This window comes from Erigeron canadensis, chromosome 5 (genome assembly GCF_010389155.1).
Source record: "Erigeron canadensis isolate Cc75 chromosome 5, C_canadensis_v1, whole genome shotgun sequence".
Classification (NCBI taxonomy): Eukaryota; Viridiplantae; Streptophyta; class Magnoliopsida; order Asterales; family Asteraceae; genus Erigeron; species Erigeron canadensis.
This window is the reverse complement of record NC_057765.1, coordinates 24491140-24505793: the sequence shown is the minus strand read 5'-3', so window position 1 is coordinate 24505793 and position 14654 is coordinate 24491140. Positions and strand designations below refer to the sequence as shown.

The following is a 14654-nucleotide window of genomic DNA, read 5'->3' as shown; positions in this document are numbered from 1 at the left end:
TCTCACTAACTTACATTTTTTTTTCTATCAACATTTTACACTTTTTAGTCTAACTAAATAAATAATTTATGATAACTATTACATTTTATAGAAAATTTTATTAAAAACAAATAAATTACAAATATTTTTGTCTACAAAAAAAGGAAGTAAATTAAATATGCTCGTTCAGTGTTTTAGAATCTTAACATTTTAATTTACTTATTTAGTTATTTTACTTGTAAAATTATCAATTTACCACTTTATCTTATCTTGAAAATTATATGAACAACTTATAGATTTGACATGAAGATAACGTTGGAACCACGTTAAATGTGACCGTCACTGATCGTTTATCATTCGTGATATGATAATTGACAATAACCGAAATCCCTATGTCTAGTAAATATATGATAGGCGTATTTACTCTTAAAGACATATTATAGGGTTTCCCATTAGATGATTGAAACTATGAGAACTAATATTGCACATACTAAACACCAGGGGCTAAAGCTGTAAATGCTCTCTCTATAAATAGAGAGGCATGTACAACATTTCTAAGGCTAATCTTCCACTCTCTTTGTGTGTTTTTTTCTCTCCCATACTCATACCCATCTTTAATCAATCATCTCGTTCTGGGAACCCGACATCAATGACAATCATTCTTGCTCTCACAAGGTCTTCTGGATCGTCAGGTACACATTATTATTATCATATTTTCGTTATGCATACAATACAAATCATAATTATTTCAACATATAAATCTGTTACCATTTAAATGGAGACTCACAGCAAAAAAAATCATGTTCCCCGGCGTAGTCTAGTAAACTTGTTTTTTTGCGACAAACAGTCGACATCACCAATTCTATTGCCAATTAACATTTAGATGTTTTTGTGTTAGTTCTCACTTTTGTAAAAAATTCTCGCCAGATAATTTTGTGACAACATGCCGTCACAAAATTTAAAAAAATTGATTTTCGTTTCCATTCTTACTGATCATATCATTTCTCTCCATACAGTCAATTTGATAATAAAATGTTTACTTATCTAAAATCCTCGTCTACATATATGCATGCATAAATATGTTTGGAATTTTGGATGGAATATCTTAGTCAGAAAGTAACCTAATTCGGTACCAAAAAGGTATGAAACCGAAAATTTTCCGTACTGAATCGGTACCGAACCAGCTTTTTCTGTACGGTGTCGGTTTACAATTTTCATTGAATTCAGTATCGGTATTTTTGGTTTTGGTACCGATCATACCGAGCTCATAGTGTGTCTTATGAGAAATGTACGTTGACATGAAATAAAGCCAGGGAAGTGATACTTGCGTTTAAAAGAGGTCTTATATAGATGCAAGTTTTTTTTATTTAATTATAGCAAAAGCTTTCACAAATTCTATATGAACATCTTTTTTAACTATTTCATTAGAAAACTTAGGTAGTACACAAGATAAATAGTACAATAACTCCTAGCTGGCTAAATAAACCTAAATTGCATAAAACTTGATATCAGGATCTTGTTCTAGTTTATTCATCCGCTTTTCATCTAAATGAACCCATGCTTCTACACCGTCACCCTCTTGATCATCCAACATGATCACCAAATTCTGGACAGGTAACTTTCCAGTGCTAGACCAAATCGGCATACCATAACCAAAATTGGCTTTATAGAATGTAAACTTACACCAACAAGTGAGCAAGTAGAAGTTCACATCATTATCTACTATCTTTTCGTTCGACTCTAAATATGGATCAATTATAACCCCGTATCCTTTTTCGCCATTTTGTAGTATCTTAGCGCAATCCTTGGCTGTTTTCTTAACCGAGTTACGCAAAATCTTAAACAAATCTTGAAACCCCATTTTGTCACCCTCACCAGGGCCGAGTTGGGAAGTTGCAAGACCCCAAAAGTTACCAAAGGAGTTTTCGGGTAACTGAGGGACTATTTTATCCCTCAGTCCAACCGGTTGGATTAGAAAAGACGCCTTAGATTGGCCATTTTCGGCTTGATCCATGTGAACCAAGGCCTTCCATAGCAACGCCACAACGAGTTGAACTTTTGAGGGTCTACGAGACCCATCTTCGTATTCAAGAGTTTCTCTCATGGCCGAGATAGCCTCTCCTTTAAAGTGTAGAACGCGTACCACGTTCTTTACACCCATACTTGACCTAGGTACTTTCAAGTCAAGTTCAGGTAAACCTCTTTGTGGAAAATAATTCATAGAATCAAAAATAGGGGAGGGTATTTTATGCTCATATACACCATTGCTTCTAGCAGCCCAATTATTGATAAAATTACACATAGTACCCATATCCGAAAGCCTATGGGAAAAACACATACCAATAGCAAAACCACCACACTCAAAGGTGGTGATTTTCACACATAGCATTGGGTTATCAACTTCATCAGCTGCACCAATCTCACAAGGGAGAAAATGATTCACCATTTCGGGTTTTGACCCATTTTCTAGGCATAGAATATCCGATAGCTGGATATTCGTTTTGCCTAAGACATATAAAACACCTTGATCATTACAATCAATCAATGAAAACTTACGAATAAATCTCCCGGCCAATGGGTAGAAATCACTTAAGGTATTCGATAACGAATCCTCCAAATGGTCATAAGTGTTTCGAGCTAGATCACCACCGTTCAAGATTTTTGGTGGCGCGGAATAGTAGAGAATAAGAGGGACGTATATGGTTGGGGCTAACTCATCCGTGAAAGAAATCTTGTAGAACCGCTTGTTGGCGGGTGTTGGTGTAAAAGGTTTCACGAACTTAGACTTGTAATTTATAAAGTCCATTTTAAAGTTTAGGATTTGCATTTTTATATATGTATTCAAAAATAGTTACAATATCCCGAATTTATAGAGGAGAAGACTAGCTAGTTCACAACAAGTGATACTCGACCACAAAATTCTTTTCTATATACTTCAAAAAATAAAATAAAAATGGTCCATATATTGATGTGAAAGTTCACATCGTCTTGATGATGTGAAGACAGTTTCTAATATTATATATAATTATTGCCGCTGATGAGTTGATATTTAAGTTAGTTTAGTCCGTTAGATCAACTTTCCTTTGCATCATAGCCATAAAACTCATCCTTTTAAATCGGATATATTGTTTACTTATAAAGGGAACGTGGATAAAAGAAAAAAGGTTTCCATTTTTAGTTGAAATTAAGTCAATTAATATGTTAATAGCATGTGCTTTTTTTATCGGATTATTAGTTAATATGTTAATAGCATGTGCTTTTTTTAATCGGATTGTTAGTTACTAAACTCATATTTATAGTGGATCGTAGTTTTAATTTTAAAAAGAACACACGGCCATTTATGTTCTAATATCCCACTACATATTCCATTTTTCTTTATACAACTTCAAAAGAAAAATATGTTTGTTCAAATATCCAATTACATATTTCATTTTTCTTTATCAAATATACAACTCCAAAAAGAAAATGTTATCCGCAAAACCTGAAAATGGAATGATCTCATTGTCATTGACGATACGGAGGATGGCACGATAGATGATGTGGAGTTTGAAGATAATAACGCTTTTGCTCTACTAAATTATGTGGATCTTAAGTTATATGTACATGTAAGCAATTTTTTCATTTTCCATTTACAAAAGTATGAACTTGATTTTGCTTTATATGTCAGATATACATGTTTTGTAGATGGAGTTCCAATGGAGAGGATGACACAAAGGAGTATAAACCAATTTCGTGTCAAAAGCAAAAAGAGAATGTATCATCTTTAAATGGAGAAGGCACCCAAGCCAAATGTTTAGATGTCATCCATCAATTTTAAGTAATCATTCGACATGTATTTTAATCTAGATGTTTTCAATTTTAGTTTTAAAGTAGTATCTTTTAATCAAAGTGTTTTATGTACTAGCTTGGAAATAAATGAATGATAAAAAACAAAACGCCTTATAACTATAAATGAGTTAATATTTTGTAATTTATTTCATTAAGAATATTATAGGTAAATAGGTGAAAATGTTTAAATTAATAAATAAAAAAAAATGGTAATATGTTCAATTCAAAATCTACTCACAACTTAAAAGTCTTATTAATGTTTGAAGTACAAAAGTTATGCAAGTTTTGATGTTAAAGTTAGCTTACAAATTATACCTTTTGGACTTGCGTGCGTTGGAAATTAAATATCTAAAATCCTCCAGGAAATGCGAGCTGGCTAGTTTTGTCGTACCACAAAATTTATAAGGAATAGGATTTCCTCAATTTTTTCGTAAACACCATGTTTGGACATCATATAGAAACACCACAACTTATGTTGATATGATATGTTATATTCCGTATTAATATATTAAACTGTGAAGATGCTAGCTAGCTATGATAGGCTCCAAAAATTCAAGTCTACTAATGTGGGTTTTATTCTAGCTTGTTTCATGCATGTATCATTCAATTATTACAAAAAGTTATATTTAATATGTATTAATTTAATTTAATAATTTTAATTTTTAAATTAATAATTAATACATATTTCTATATTTTAAAAAAGTTAGACTTCAATAAATACTTCATTAAATGCATCTTAATTAGTACATTAGGAGCACTAGTTAGCAAATCCCAGAGATTTGCACTAGTTATGAAACATTTAATAAACTTGTTATTTCCATATTAAACAAAAATTGTATTTAATATGTATTAATTCAATCTAACAATTTCTATTTTTAAACTAATAAGGACGATTATACCCTCACGTGGTTCGCACGTGAGGGGTTTCAACGGTCAAAACTAACAGATGTTAGTGTCAGGGGCTGTTTGCAACAAAAATGGAAAATTCAAGGACCATTTGCAACGAAAAAAAGCATAGGAGTCAAAATGCGAATATGACAAATCACAGGGACCATTTGTGACATTTTCTATAAAAAAAAAAATATCAAATCAGTCTCCTTCGATAGTGGGCAATCAATAATCGTCATGCATGATAGTAATATTCCATTCGGAGATCGAACAAATCACATGTATGACGTAAGCATTTTATTGTACGTTGATCTCTAGTTGATCCCAGAACCACATTACAACTTCCAAATTAAGGAACTTAAATAGTCTTTCTCACTATACCACATTCTTTATTGGAAAATACCGTCGAGGAAAACCTATCAAGACTCGAACTTGAGACATTGGAGTAAACTTCCCGGGGCCCCTCACTAAGCGGATCTTAAATTAAGGAACTTAAGTAACTTTAATCTGTTGGAGAATAACTTTGAACGTATATATATTTTTTCTAACAACCAATAACTTTGAACTTAATTTGATATTAAAACATAAAAGTCATGCATATACATAGAGGGGTGAGCTAATGAGCTTTATGTATGTTTTGATACGAATACGATTTGATGATAAGGATGAAAACCGGCCCAAAATTCGGATGAAGAAACAAAGTAGCTTAATTTGATAAGATATAAACATTAATTTCTTTATAGATAACTTTAAATGTGTGTACTAAGTTTAACTAACTAATGACGATAAAGTTTAGATAAAATTAATTAGGGATAATTATCTTGTAATGTAACAAACTTTGAACGAATGTCTATAGTAGGAAATAACTATAGTAGGAAATAACTAAAGTTGTGTGTATTGTATGTAAACAACTCGAAAATAATGTTTATTGTATGTAAGAAAATGTATTCAACCAATTAAAATCAGACAAGTGACACCTTTATATGGTTGTCACGCATGTTTTCTTACATACAATAAACATTTTTTAAAGTTGTTTACATACAATACACAAAACTTTAGTTATTTCTTACTATAGACATTCGTCCAAAGTTTGTTATATTATAGGATAGTTATCCCAATTAATTATTAAGAAAAATAGTATCAACAACAACAACGGTTGTAACATCTCAAATTTCATGAAAAATATATAAAAAATTATATAATAATAACCTACCTGCTGTAACAAATAATCAATTTATTTTTGCAAAGGTACGTGTGTGTACAAGTGGATGACTAGTCTGTTGGACTAAAATCTCTACCACTCATTAGTTGAGGACAAAATGTTTGATGGGCCAAATTAAGGCCCCATTGTACATAAGGTTGTCTCCAATGATCGATAAGGTTGTCTCCAATAATGATCGAGGATTCGAGGTGAAGGGTGTGTTTTGCGTGAGTACTGGGTAGTTAATGTGAACATCGCTTGGATCAAAGACAAGGTGAATAAGTTAATGGTGTGAAAAGCGAAATGATGGCAATACAATAATGAATTAATTTTAATATATATAAAGTTCAAAATTATATTTTGGTTATTTGGTGTGAACTATCAAGGTAATATGTTTAGTGTGAAATTCGATATAAAAATTGATATAACAAGTTTGAAACTCTAGGGGAGTTTGGTAGAACCGAATTATACAGAATGAAGATGAGAATATATCAGAAAATAAAAATAAGTGAAATAGAGATCGAAATTAAGTATTTGACTAGAGAATGAATTCTGTTGTTTGGTAAATAACAAAAAATATAAAACTTTAAAAATAAGATATTTAATACATATAACATAATCAAAACAATTTTCGATTAGTTTCTCAAAAGTCAAAAGTGAACTAAACCCTATTTATTTATTTTTAAAATAGATAATATAGAATTAACAAAAATGGATAATTTTTATTACTTGTATGAGTTTCATGGTATACGAGCATGGTACTCAAACAATACGGCGGCGGTAGTGCGAAAGGCGGTCTAGTGGTGTCGGTGATGGTATTACTAGTGGTAGTAGCGGTGTTAAGTGGTTTAGGTTGATGTAATTGTGATAGTGAAATTTTTTAAAATATAAGAGCTTAAAGTGTTAATTATTAAAATAAAGGTTTGGAGTGTAAATTATAATTCACTAAGGGCAAAATGTAAAAAGTCATGGGTAATTCTGATAATTCAAAGGTAGAATTACCTAAAATAAAAAGAGGTCATTTTCTTTATAAGGGTGGGGGGAGCGCCTCGCCACCCCTCCCCTCCCATCCCCGATTTTGCTTCTCCTCACCGCCCGCTGCCTAAAGCTAGGAATGCCTCACCACCCCTCCCCACCCTTTTCTATTTAATTTAGTTTCTATTTATTGTTAATAACTAAAATTTTTATTTAATAAATTAAAACTAGGACAATATTAAAATAAAACAAGAAAATAAAACACCAAACTACAATCTTAAACGAAAAGACAACACAATACATAAATAAACGAGCGATCGAGGCTCGGATTGAATGTTCGATGAATATGGTCAATGAGATCCATCCGAAGATCTTCGTGAACGTTTGAGTCCCGTCTCTCTGCTAGTCAAGCATCTGATGGCTGTGGCGCAACCGGGGGATCTAGAATATAATCAGGACATAATGCATGTTCCTCGTCGTTTTTAACTCATGTTGTGAAGAATAGAACACGCATACATGATCTTACGGATGGGGAGTTCATCCACTTGTCGTGCCGGTTCTCTAAGTATTTTAATTTATTTATTTTTTGATAATACCAAAAGCTCGCTCTATATCCTTCCTTGTAGCCTCTTGTGCCTTAGCAAATCGAATCCTTTTCTCACCAGTTGGATGAGGAATCGTTTTCACAAACATTGCATATCTTGGGTAGATCCCATCCACGAGAAAATACGGGTACTTATATTTGGTTCCATTTACAGTGAAAGGAACCACCGGTGTTCTGTCGTCTTCAAAGCTACTCAACAAAGGAGATTGGTTCAACACATTAATGTCGTTTTTTTAGCCGACAACACCAAAGTATGCGTGCCAAATCCATGTATCTTGTGACGCCACTGCTTAAAGCGATATTGTTGGCCCGTGATGGTCACCTCGCGTGTACTGGCCACGCCAAGCCACTGGACAATTATCCCAAGCCTAGTGTGTACAATCAAGACTCCCTATATATACATTTATTAAACCGAAAGTATTAACTAAACTACGTAATATATATATACACATTATTAAACCCAAAATATTAAGTAAGCTACGTAATATATATATATATACATAACCGTATGGTAAATATATACCTAACATGCCGGGAAAACCATGATAAGACGCATGATGATCAAATAACCGTTGCATATCATTACGCGTTGGCCTACGCAAATATTCATGCCGGTATAACCTAATGACTCAATCACAAAAAAGCATTAAGGGTGTCACGTGACGATCTTTCTGACATATTTAAGTAATCATCTAAACTGTCGGGATTACTACTGTATCCTAACTGGCGAATGACAGATGTGCATCTCTGTGAAGCCGAGAACTTCATTTTCCTACGACCGTCGACCCTCCTTTGAAAATATTGAAAATTGCTTTCCAAATCTGTAGCTATCTTCACAAACAACCGTCTACTTATCCGAAACCGTGTTCTAAAAAAATCCTCATCAAATTTCAGTTCCTCGGCAAAGTAATCTCGAACAAGACGGTCGTGCAACTCAATACGATTGTCTCTGTTTGTATACTTTCTTTAAGAGGAGGCAGTATCGCGAACATCTTGTTCAATCGCATAATGCATCATTGTGAAGAGATTAATATATCATTCCGTCTTGTTGGATGAAATCGAGTCCGATTGGATATTTGAGGTTGTTGAGCCGTTTTCAAAAAATATAGGATTGTTGAAGAAAGAGTTCATGATTGTTGTATGATAAAAATATGTGTATATATGATAATATATGTGTGTGTTGCTGCTGGTCTGTTTGAAGAAAAAAAAATAGAACAGAATGAACGAACCAAAAAAGAAAATGGAAAGAAAAAAGAAAAGAAGAAGGAAGGAAGATGTAACCGTTGCATTGTGGGTCCCTATGGTTTTTTTTTAATCGGGTAACGGTCAAAAGGAGCGGCAGCCAAACCGACACCATGGTCACGAATTCCCTCCCCACCCTACTGGCACCATGGTCACCAATTCGCTCCCACCCATCCGGTACCTATCCGGTACCGGTTCCTGATGATACACTCTGCCTGAGATACGAAGCATGCTACGAAAGTTGTATGTAGCGAAGGTCGCGCATGAGATAAAAGGGATAAGAATCGTTTTCCTATAAAACCGGGATTTGTTCTTATAAAAAAGGCCGATAATTATGGCAATTATACTCTTAGCTTTTATCTAGAAAACCCTAGATCTTGGCTTATTCTCCAAGCCGAAGCCCTCCCTATATAAGGAGACTCATAAGACCTCACAAAGGCATTATCATCACTATTCATTCTTTATACACGATCAATCAGATCTAAAAACTTATTCAAATAGCACGATCATGATCGGCTAACATTACATACATACGATTGGCGTAAAGAGATTCACTCTACCTTCGGGGAATCGCCAACAAACAACCAAAAACAACCATCAACCCTTTTCTTAACCTAACCTCGATTTGGTGTGCAAACATTTGGCGCCATCCATGGGACCCTACTTAGAATCAAAACCCACGACAGGGATTTTTGTGCACTCACGTCGTAAAAAATGGTAAAGAAAAACAAAAATAGGCCCCTAAAGAATAGGAGGACCACCCTAGCGATCAGCCAAGGGACGGCCAGTCGCCCAGATCCAATCCAGTTTGAACCAGAGGGTTTCTATTTTCCCCCTCTAGGAGAAAATACACCTTCCAACGACCCTCTCATTATCCAAGCCGCAGTATTTAATATCGAGGTGCAGAGGATCTACCTAGATACCGGGAGCGAATGTGATGTCATCTTTGAACACTGCTTTATAAAGCTACCAGACGCCCTACGAGCTAGGAAAATAGAATCGGCTTTTCGGGAGAACACGCATGGCCGTTGGGGGAAATTGACCTAGACATCACCATCAGCAACGGGATACATGAGAGGACCGAGACGCTGGACCTCTTGATAGTACGATCCCCTTTGTCATACAACATTCTCTTGGGGAGAACAACAATGCAACGGGTAGAAATGGTACCCTCGGTGATCCACAAGCTCGTAAAATTTCAATCCGAAACAGGGATAGGAACGATTCGCTCATCCTATGAAGCAGGGAAGCAAATCAACAACGTGAAAAGGGCTGAAGACGGAAGCTCTTCTGTGCCGAAGGACACCCAGGAAGAGGAAAACATGATAAAGATCATGGTTAACCCGGATTACCCAGATCAGACGATCTCTAACGGTATGCACCTTTCAGACGAATGCAAACACAAGCTCCGAAAATTACTACAGTCAAACATAGATATTTTTGTATGGGAATACAAAGACATGATCGGAGTCCCCCGGGTCCTCACGCTGGAAGGCAAGCCTTTCGTAACGGAACACCGTCTAAACGAACGAAAGAATATAGAGCCGGTTCACCAGAAAAAACGCAGCTTCTCTGCCGATAGAGATGAAGCTGCTAGAAAGGAGGTAGAAAAGCTACTGCAAGCCAGAATAATAAGAGAGTTCACCTACCCGGTTTGGATCGCTAGTCCAGTGATGGTAGAGAAAGGAGACGGGGGGTGGCGGATGTGTGTCGATTTCACAAATATCAACATAGCTTGCCTGAAAGACTGCTACCCTCTACCCGAGATTGATTGGAAGGTGGAATCGCTAATGGAGCACAAACTAAAGTGCTTCCTAGACGCATATAAAGGATATCATCAGATACAAATGGCTGAAGAAGACGAAGACAAAACAACGTTCTACACAAGTAAGGGAACCTATTGCTATCGAAAAATGCCATTTGGTTTAAAGAACGCATGAGCTACGTACCAAAGATTGGTTGACAAGGCCTTCGCCACACAATAGGAAGGAACCTGGAAGCATATGTCGACGCTATGGTGATCAAAAGCAGGGATGGGGAGGGCCGCATAGAGGACATTCTCGAGACCTTCAGAAATCTTCGCAGGATAAATATGAAGCTCAATCCTAAAAAATGCTCCCTCAGCGTAAAGGAAGGGAAGTTTTTGGGATATTACATCAGCAATAAGGGCATCCTTTCAAATCCATCAAAGATAAACAAACTAAAACAGATCCCAGCACCGAAGACAATCAAGGAAGCCCAAAGCTTAAACGACAAACTCGCCGCACTCAGTCGTTTCCTTTATCGGGGCGCAGACAGGCAGCTCCCTTTCTTCAAAATATTGAAGGGTTGCACCAGCAACAAGGACTTTGCATGGACAGACGCAGCAAACAAGGCTCTAGAGCAAATGAAAGAGTACATCGCAGACCTACCAACACTCACAGCTCCAAGACCAACAGAAACCCTTTTCGTATACCTGGAAGCCTTGCCCAAATGCGTAAGTGCAGTATTGGTGGCCGAAAGGGACAAATGTCACACCCCGAAAAATGCGGAAAGGTACGGGGAGCGACCTTCATGAGATCATAACACAAGTTCACAATGAACAACCATTAAAGGCGTCGTTTGGAAATACATTTATAAAAATAGCATTACTTGATTTGTTGAGATGAAATATATGGAAAGAAATGTAATTGGGAAAATGATGACCACTTGTGTCATTTTATATTATATTGAAAGATAATATTGTTTAAAAGTTTGAAATACAACATATGATACGGACATCGTTTATCAAAAACTTGAATTATCATTAAGATAACTTAAATAGAAATTATGTCTTTAGCAAATTGACGAAGCATTCCTAAGGGTTTATGGATGGGGCAAGGTTCTTCATGTAGCATGTAATGGCAAGCAATCCAACACATAAAGCGATCATCTAGTACCTGAGAATGCATGCTAAAACGGGTCAACAATAATGTTGGTGAATTCATAGGTGTAAGTAAATAAACTTTTGCATGGAACCACAAGATTTAATTAAGTGTGACCATTGCTAACCTGCAATGTCCTGTAGCCATTGTTCAAAAACAATGCTAGAAAAGCATAATGTATATATTGTACTAAGCTCATGAATCGAAACTCGACGGTATAAGTAACATTTTTGCCTCGGCAAGTATTTGATCCATAATACTTGGGAATCCAAATATGAATGCATTCGTTCGACCATCACCGGTCAAGTTGGTGCGACCAACCCGAATGGGGGGTATCAACCCAAATAGTACTATTCATCATATCACGTTTAAATCCATAACTAACAATTCATGATGGGAGGACTTTAAGGGGATCAAGCGACTTATACAATCACCATATACATAGTTTTGGCACTTGTGTTCCACATGTAAAACATAGAGCATGCATCTCACCCAAAATAGTAAGAAAATGGGCTATGAACTCACCTTAGTTTTCAAGTAGCAGCAACTAGCAAGTAGAGGATTTGCTTGAATGTGTTAACCTATAAAATATAAATTGTCTTAACAACTTATGCCATTATGTTCCTAATGATTTTCCCTCATCCTTCCAAATAATATTGTTGAGATACATTTTATAAAAAATGTTTTCTTATGTGATAATCGTTAGGGTTGTTGACGTGCTAGTTGGGGTTGGTCTTTCCATGGGTTTATATATATTAATATATAAATAATATTAATATAATATAATAGTAATAATAATAGTGATATTATGACTATTCTCCTACACAACCTATACACGTGAAGTGGCAAAGAAGTATGGTTGCGTGTTGAAATAAATCATAACATGGAATTTGCGATTATTCTCCCTCATAACCTATACGGGTGCACCGTTTTCCATAATAGGAGGTGGGCAATGGTCAATTAAGTATGGTTGCGAGTTGGAATAACCACGAATTATAAATATATATATATATATATATATATATATATATAAGTCATGAGAGCACCCGAAGCGTGCTAAGTTATCGCACACTTTGCACCGATATCCAAGATTGGAGGTGGGCATGGTGGGTCAATATATAAATAATAATATATTAATATACGTCATGAGAGCACCCGAAGCGTGCTAAGTTACCGCACACTTTGCACCGACGTCCTAAACAGGAGTTGGACATGGTGGGTCAAGTTATAATAATACATATATATACTCATAAGTATTAATGGACATTTAACTAGCACGTTTTTCAAACTTCACCAACATAGATTATCACACTAATGATTATGTTTAGTGCATGCTTGCATATTTACAAGAAAAGGGTTAATCATTATGTCATAAAGTATTATTTGGAAGAAGGAACATTCACCTAGGAAATATACAACAATTAAATGCAATACAATCATGATTAATCTAGATAATTAATCAAAATAATTAATTATGAAAATTTCCAAAAATTAGTTCAATATTCCCAAAAGAAAATCTGGTTTTAAAGAGTTACAACATCCATTTAGAAAGATGCATGTGACTTGACATTGTAATTAAAATTCGAAAATCATAGTTGTGTCTCAGTTTATGACTCGGCCGAAGTTCATGGCCAAAATGGAAAACGATTTTTGTTTTGAGCAGCCTAAAGGTCGACCATCAGGGTCCTTAAACAGTTCAAAGCAATGGTGTTTCATGGTGGTGATGAATGGTGGTTAAAGGTGGCGGTTCGTGGCGGTTTCGAACCGAAGCATAAAGAAAACCAACCAAAGCTTTGGATAGTCATATATTAACAACATGTGAGCGTGAAGGACAGTTAAACAACCTGTTTTCAAGGTTTTTCAGATCTGAATATGGTGGCTAGTGGTGACTGTTCGCGGTGGTTCTTGACTGCGAGAGATAAAACAAGTAACAAAACGTTTTTGAGACTCGTGGCACTATAACTAAGCATGGACAGATCTGTAACGACTTGTTTTGATGTCTGGACGTCCCTCTCCCCTTCTTGACCGTCTTGGAGTGGTGGTGGTGCAGTGGAGCTCGGCTGCGACGGGCAGAAAAAGAAGAAAGAAAAAGAAGCCGGTTAGGGTTTTTAAAGAGAAAGAAGAAGTGGGTTTGTTTAGGAGGTCCTTACTCGAGTTCCTTACCTTCTTGGACATAAATGGAGTTGAATGGTGGCTGCTGGAGGTCGAGTAGCAGCAGCATGGTGGCTGGACGGTGGAGCAGCGGCGGAGCAGTGGTGGTTTTGTGGTGGAGATGGAGTATTTGATGACTAGGGTTGAAGGGAAACCCTAGGGGTGTCTGGTGGTGCTGGCCGGATCTGTTTTCCGGTGAAAATGGGGCGGCAGGCGGCGATGGAGTGGCTGGAGTGTGGTGGCCGGCGGTTGGGGTGTAAGGAGGAAGGAGATGAATGGCCTTTTTGTCTTTTGTTTACTTTGTTTTTTTTTGTTATTTTTTTTATTTATTTTTTTTATGTGTGTTCACGTGTGGTGTATAAAGTGCCTGCCAAAAATTTTTTATTCTTGTTCTCTAGTGGCAATTTATAGGCAGAAGGATGTTGGACTTCTGTTGGGTCATGGGCTGGGTTGGCCGAAAATGACATGGGCTAGCGGGATATGGGCTTATTTTGACTAACAGTTTATTTAGTCCAAGATTTGGATTAGCTAGTTGGTCCATGCATTTTTATAAGTAACCTATATATTATTATATATAAATTTTTACTTAGGAAACTAAAAATAATCATGTCATATTTTTATAATTTGTACTAAATGATTTGAACGCATAAGAATATTCTCTAATTATTTAGAGAATATGTAGCGACATAAATTTCATATGACATTTAACAAACGAAAAGGGATCTTAACTAGGTACATATTGTCACATGAAAATCATATATCACAAATATGCATATCATGGAGGTCTTCCTTGACCGGTTCATCAATCCGATGAATGTGTGTCGGCATCGTTACTTTTTAACAACGTTTGATCATGTTGACACATAAGAAATTAAATATCACA

General features: G+C 35.8%; 1 protein-coding gene and 1 long non-coding RNA gene across 3 annotated transcripts; both read right to left on the bottom strand.

Annotated features, from left to right (window-relative positions):
- Positions 1-1363: 1363 nt before the first annotated feature.
- LOC122602015 (pelargonidin 3-O-(6-caffeoylglucoside) 5-O-(6-O-malonylglucoside) 4'''-malonyltransferase-like) lies at positions 1364-2826 on the bottom strand. The gene has a single exon (XM_043774752.1). The coding sequence runs from the start codon at positions 2804-2806 to the stop codon at positions 1466-1468; it is 1341 nt and encodes a 446-aa protein (XP_043630687.1). The 5' UTR covers positions 2807-2826; the 3' UTR covers positions 1364-1465.
- Positions 2827-11415: 8589 nt separating this feature from the next.
- LOC122602248 lies at positions 11416-14085 on the bottom strand. 2 transcript variants are annotated; one of them, XR_006324191.1, is made up of 4 exons: positions 13784-14085; positions 13465-13680; positions 12146-12201; positions 11416-11635 (listed from the first exon to the last, which is right to left on the bottom strand). It is a non-coding gene; the product is annotated as an uncharacterized LOC122602248 (long non-coding RNA). The 2 variants fall into 2 exon arrangements; XR_006324190.1 differs by lacking the exon at positions 12146-12201.
- Positions 14086-14654: the final 569 nt, after the last annotated feature.

What these genes read in the sequence shown, in the direction of transcription:
- LOC122602015 (XM_043774752.1), bottom strand. Translation starts at nt 2,806, where the DNA reads ATGCAAATCCTAAACTTTAAAATGGACTTTATAAATTACAAGTCTAAG.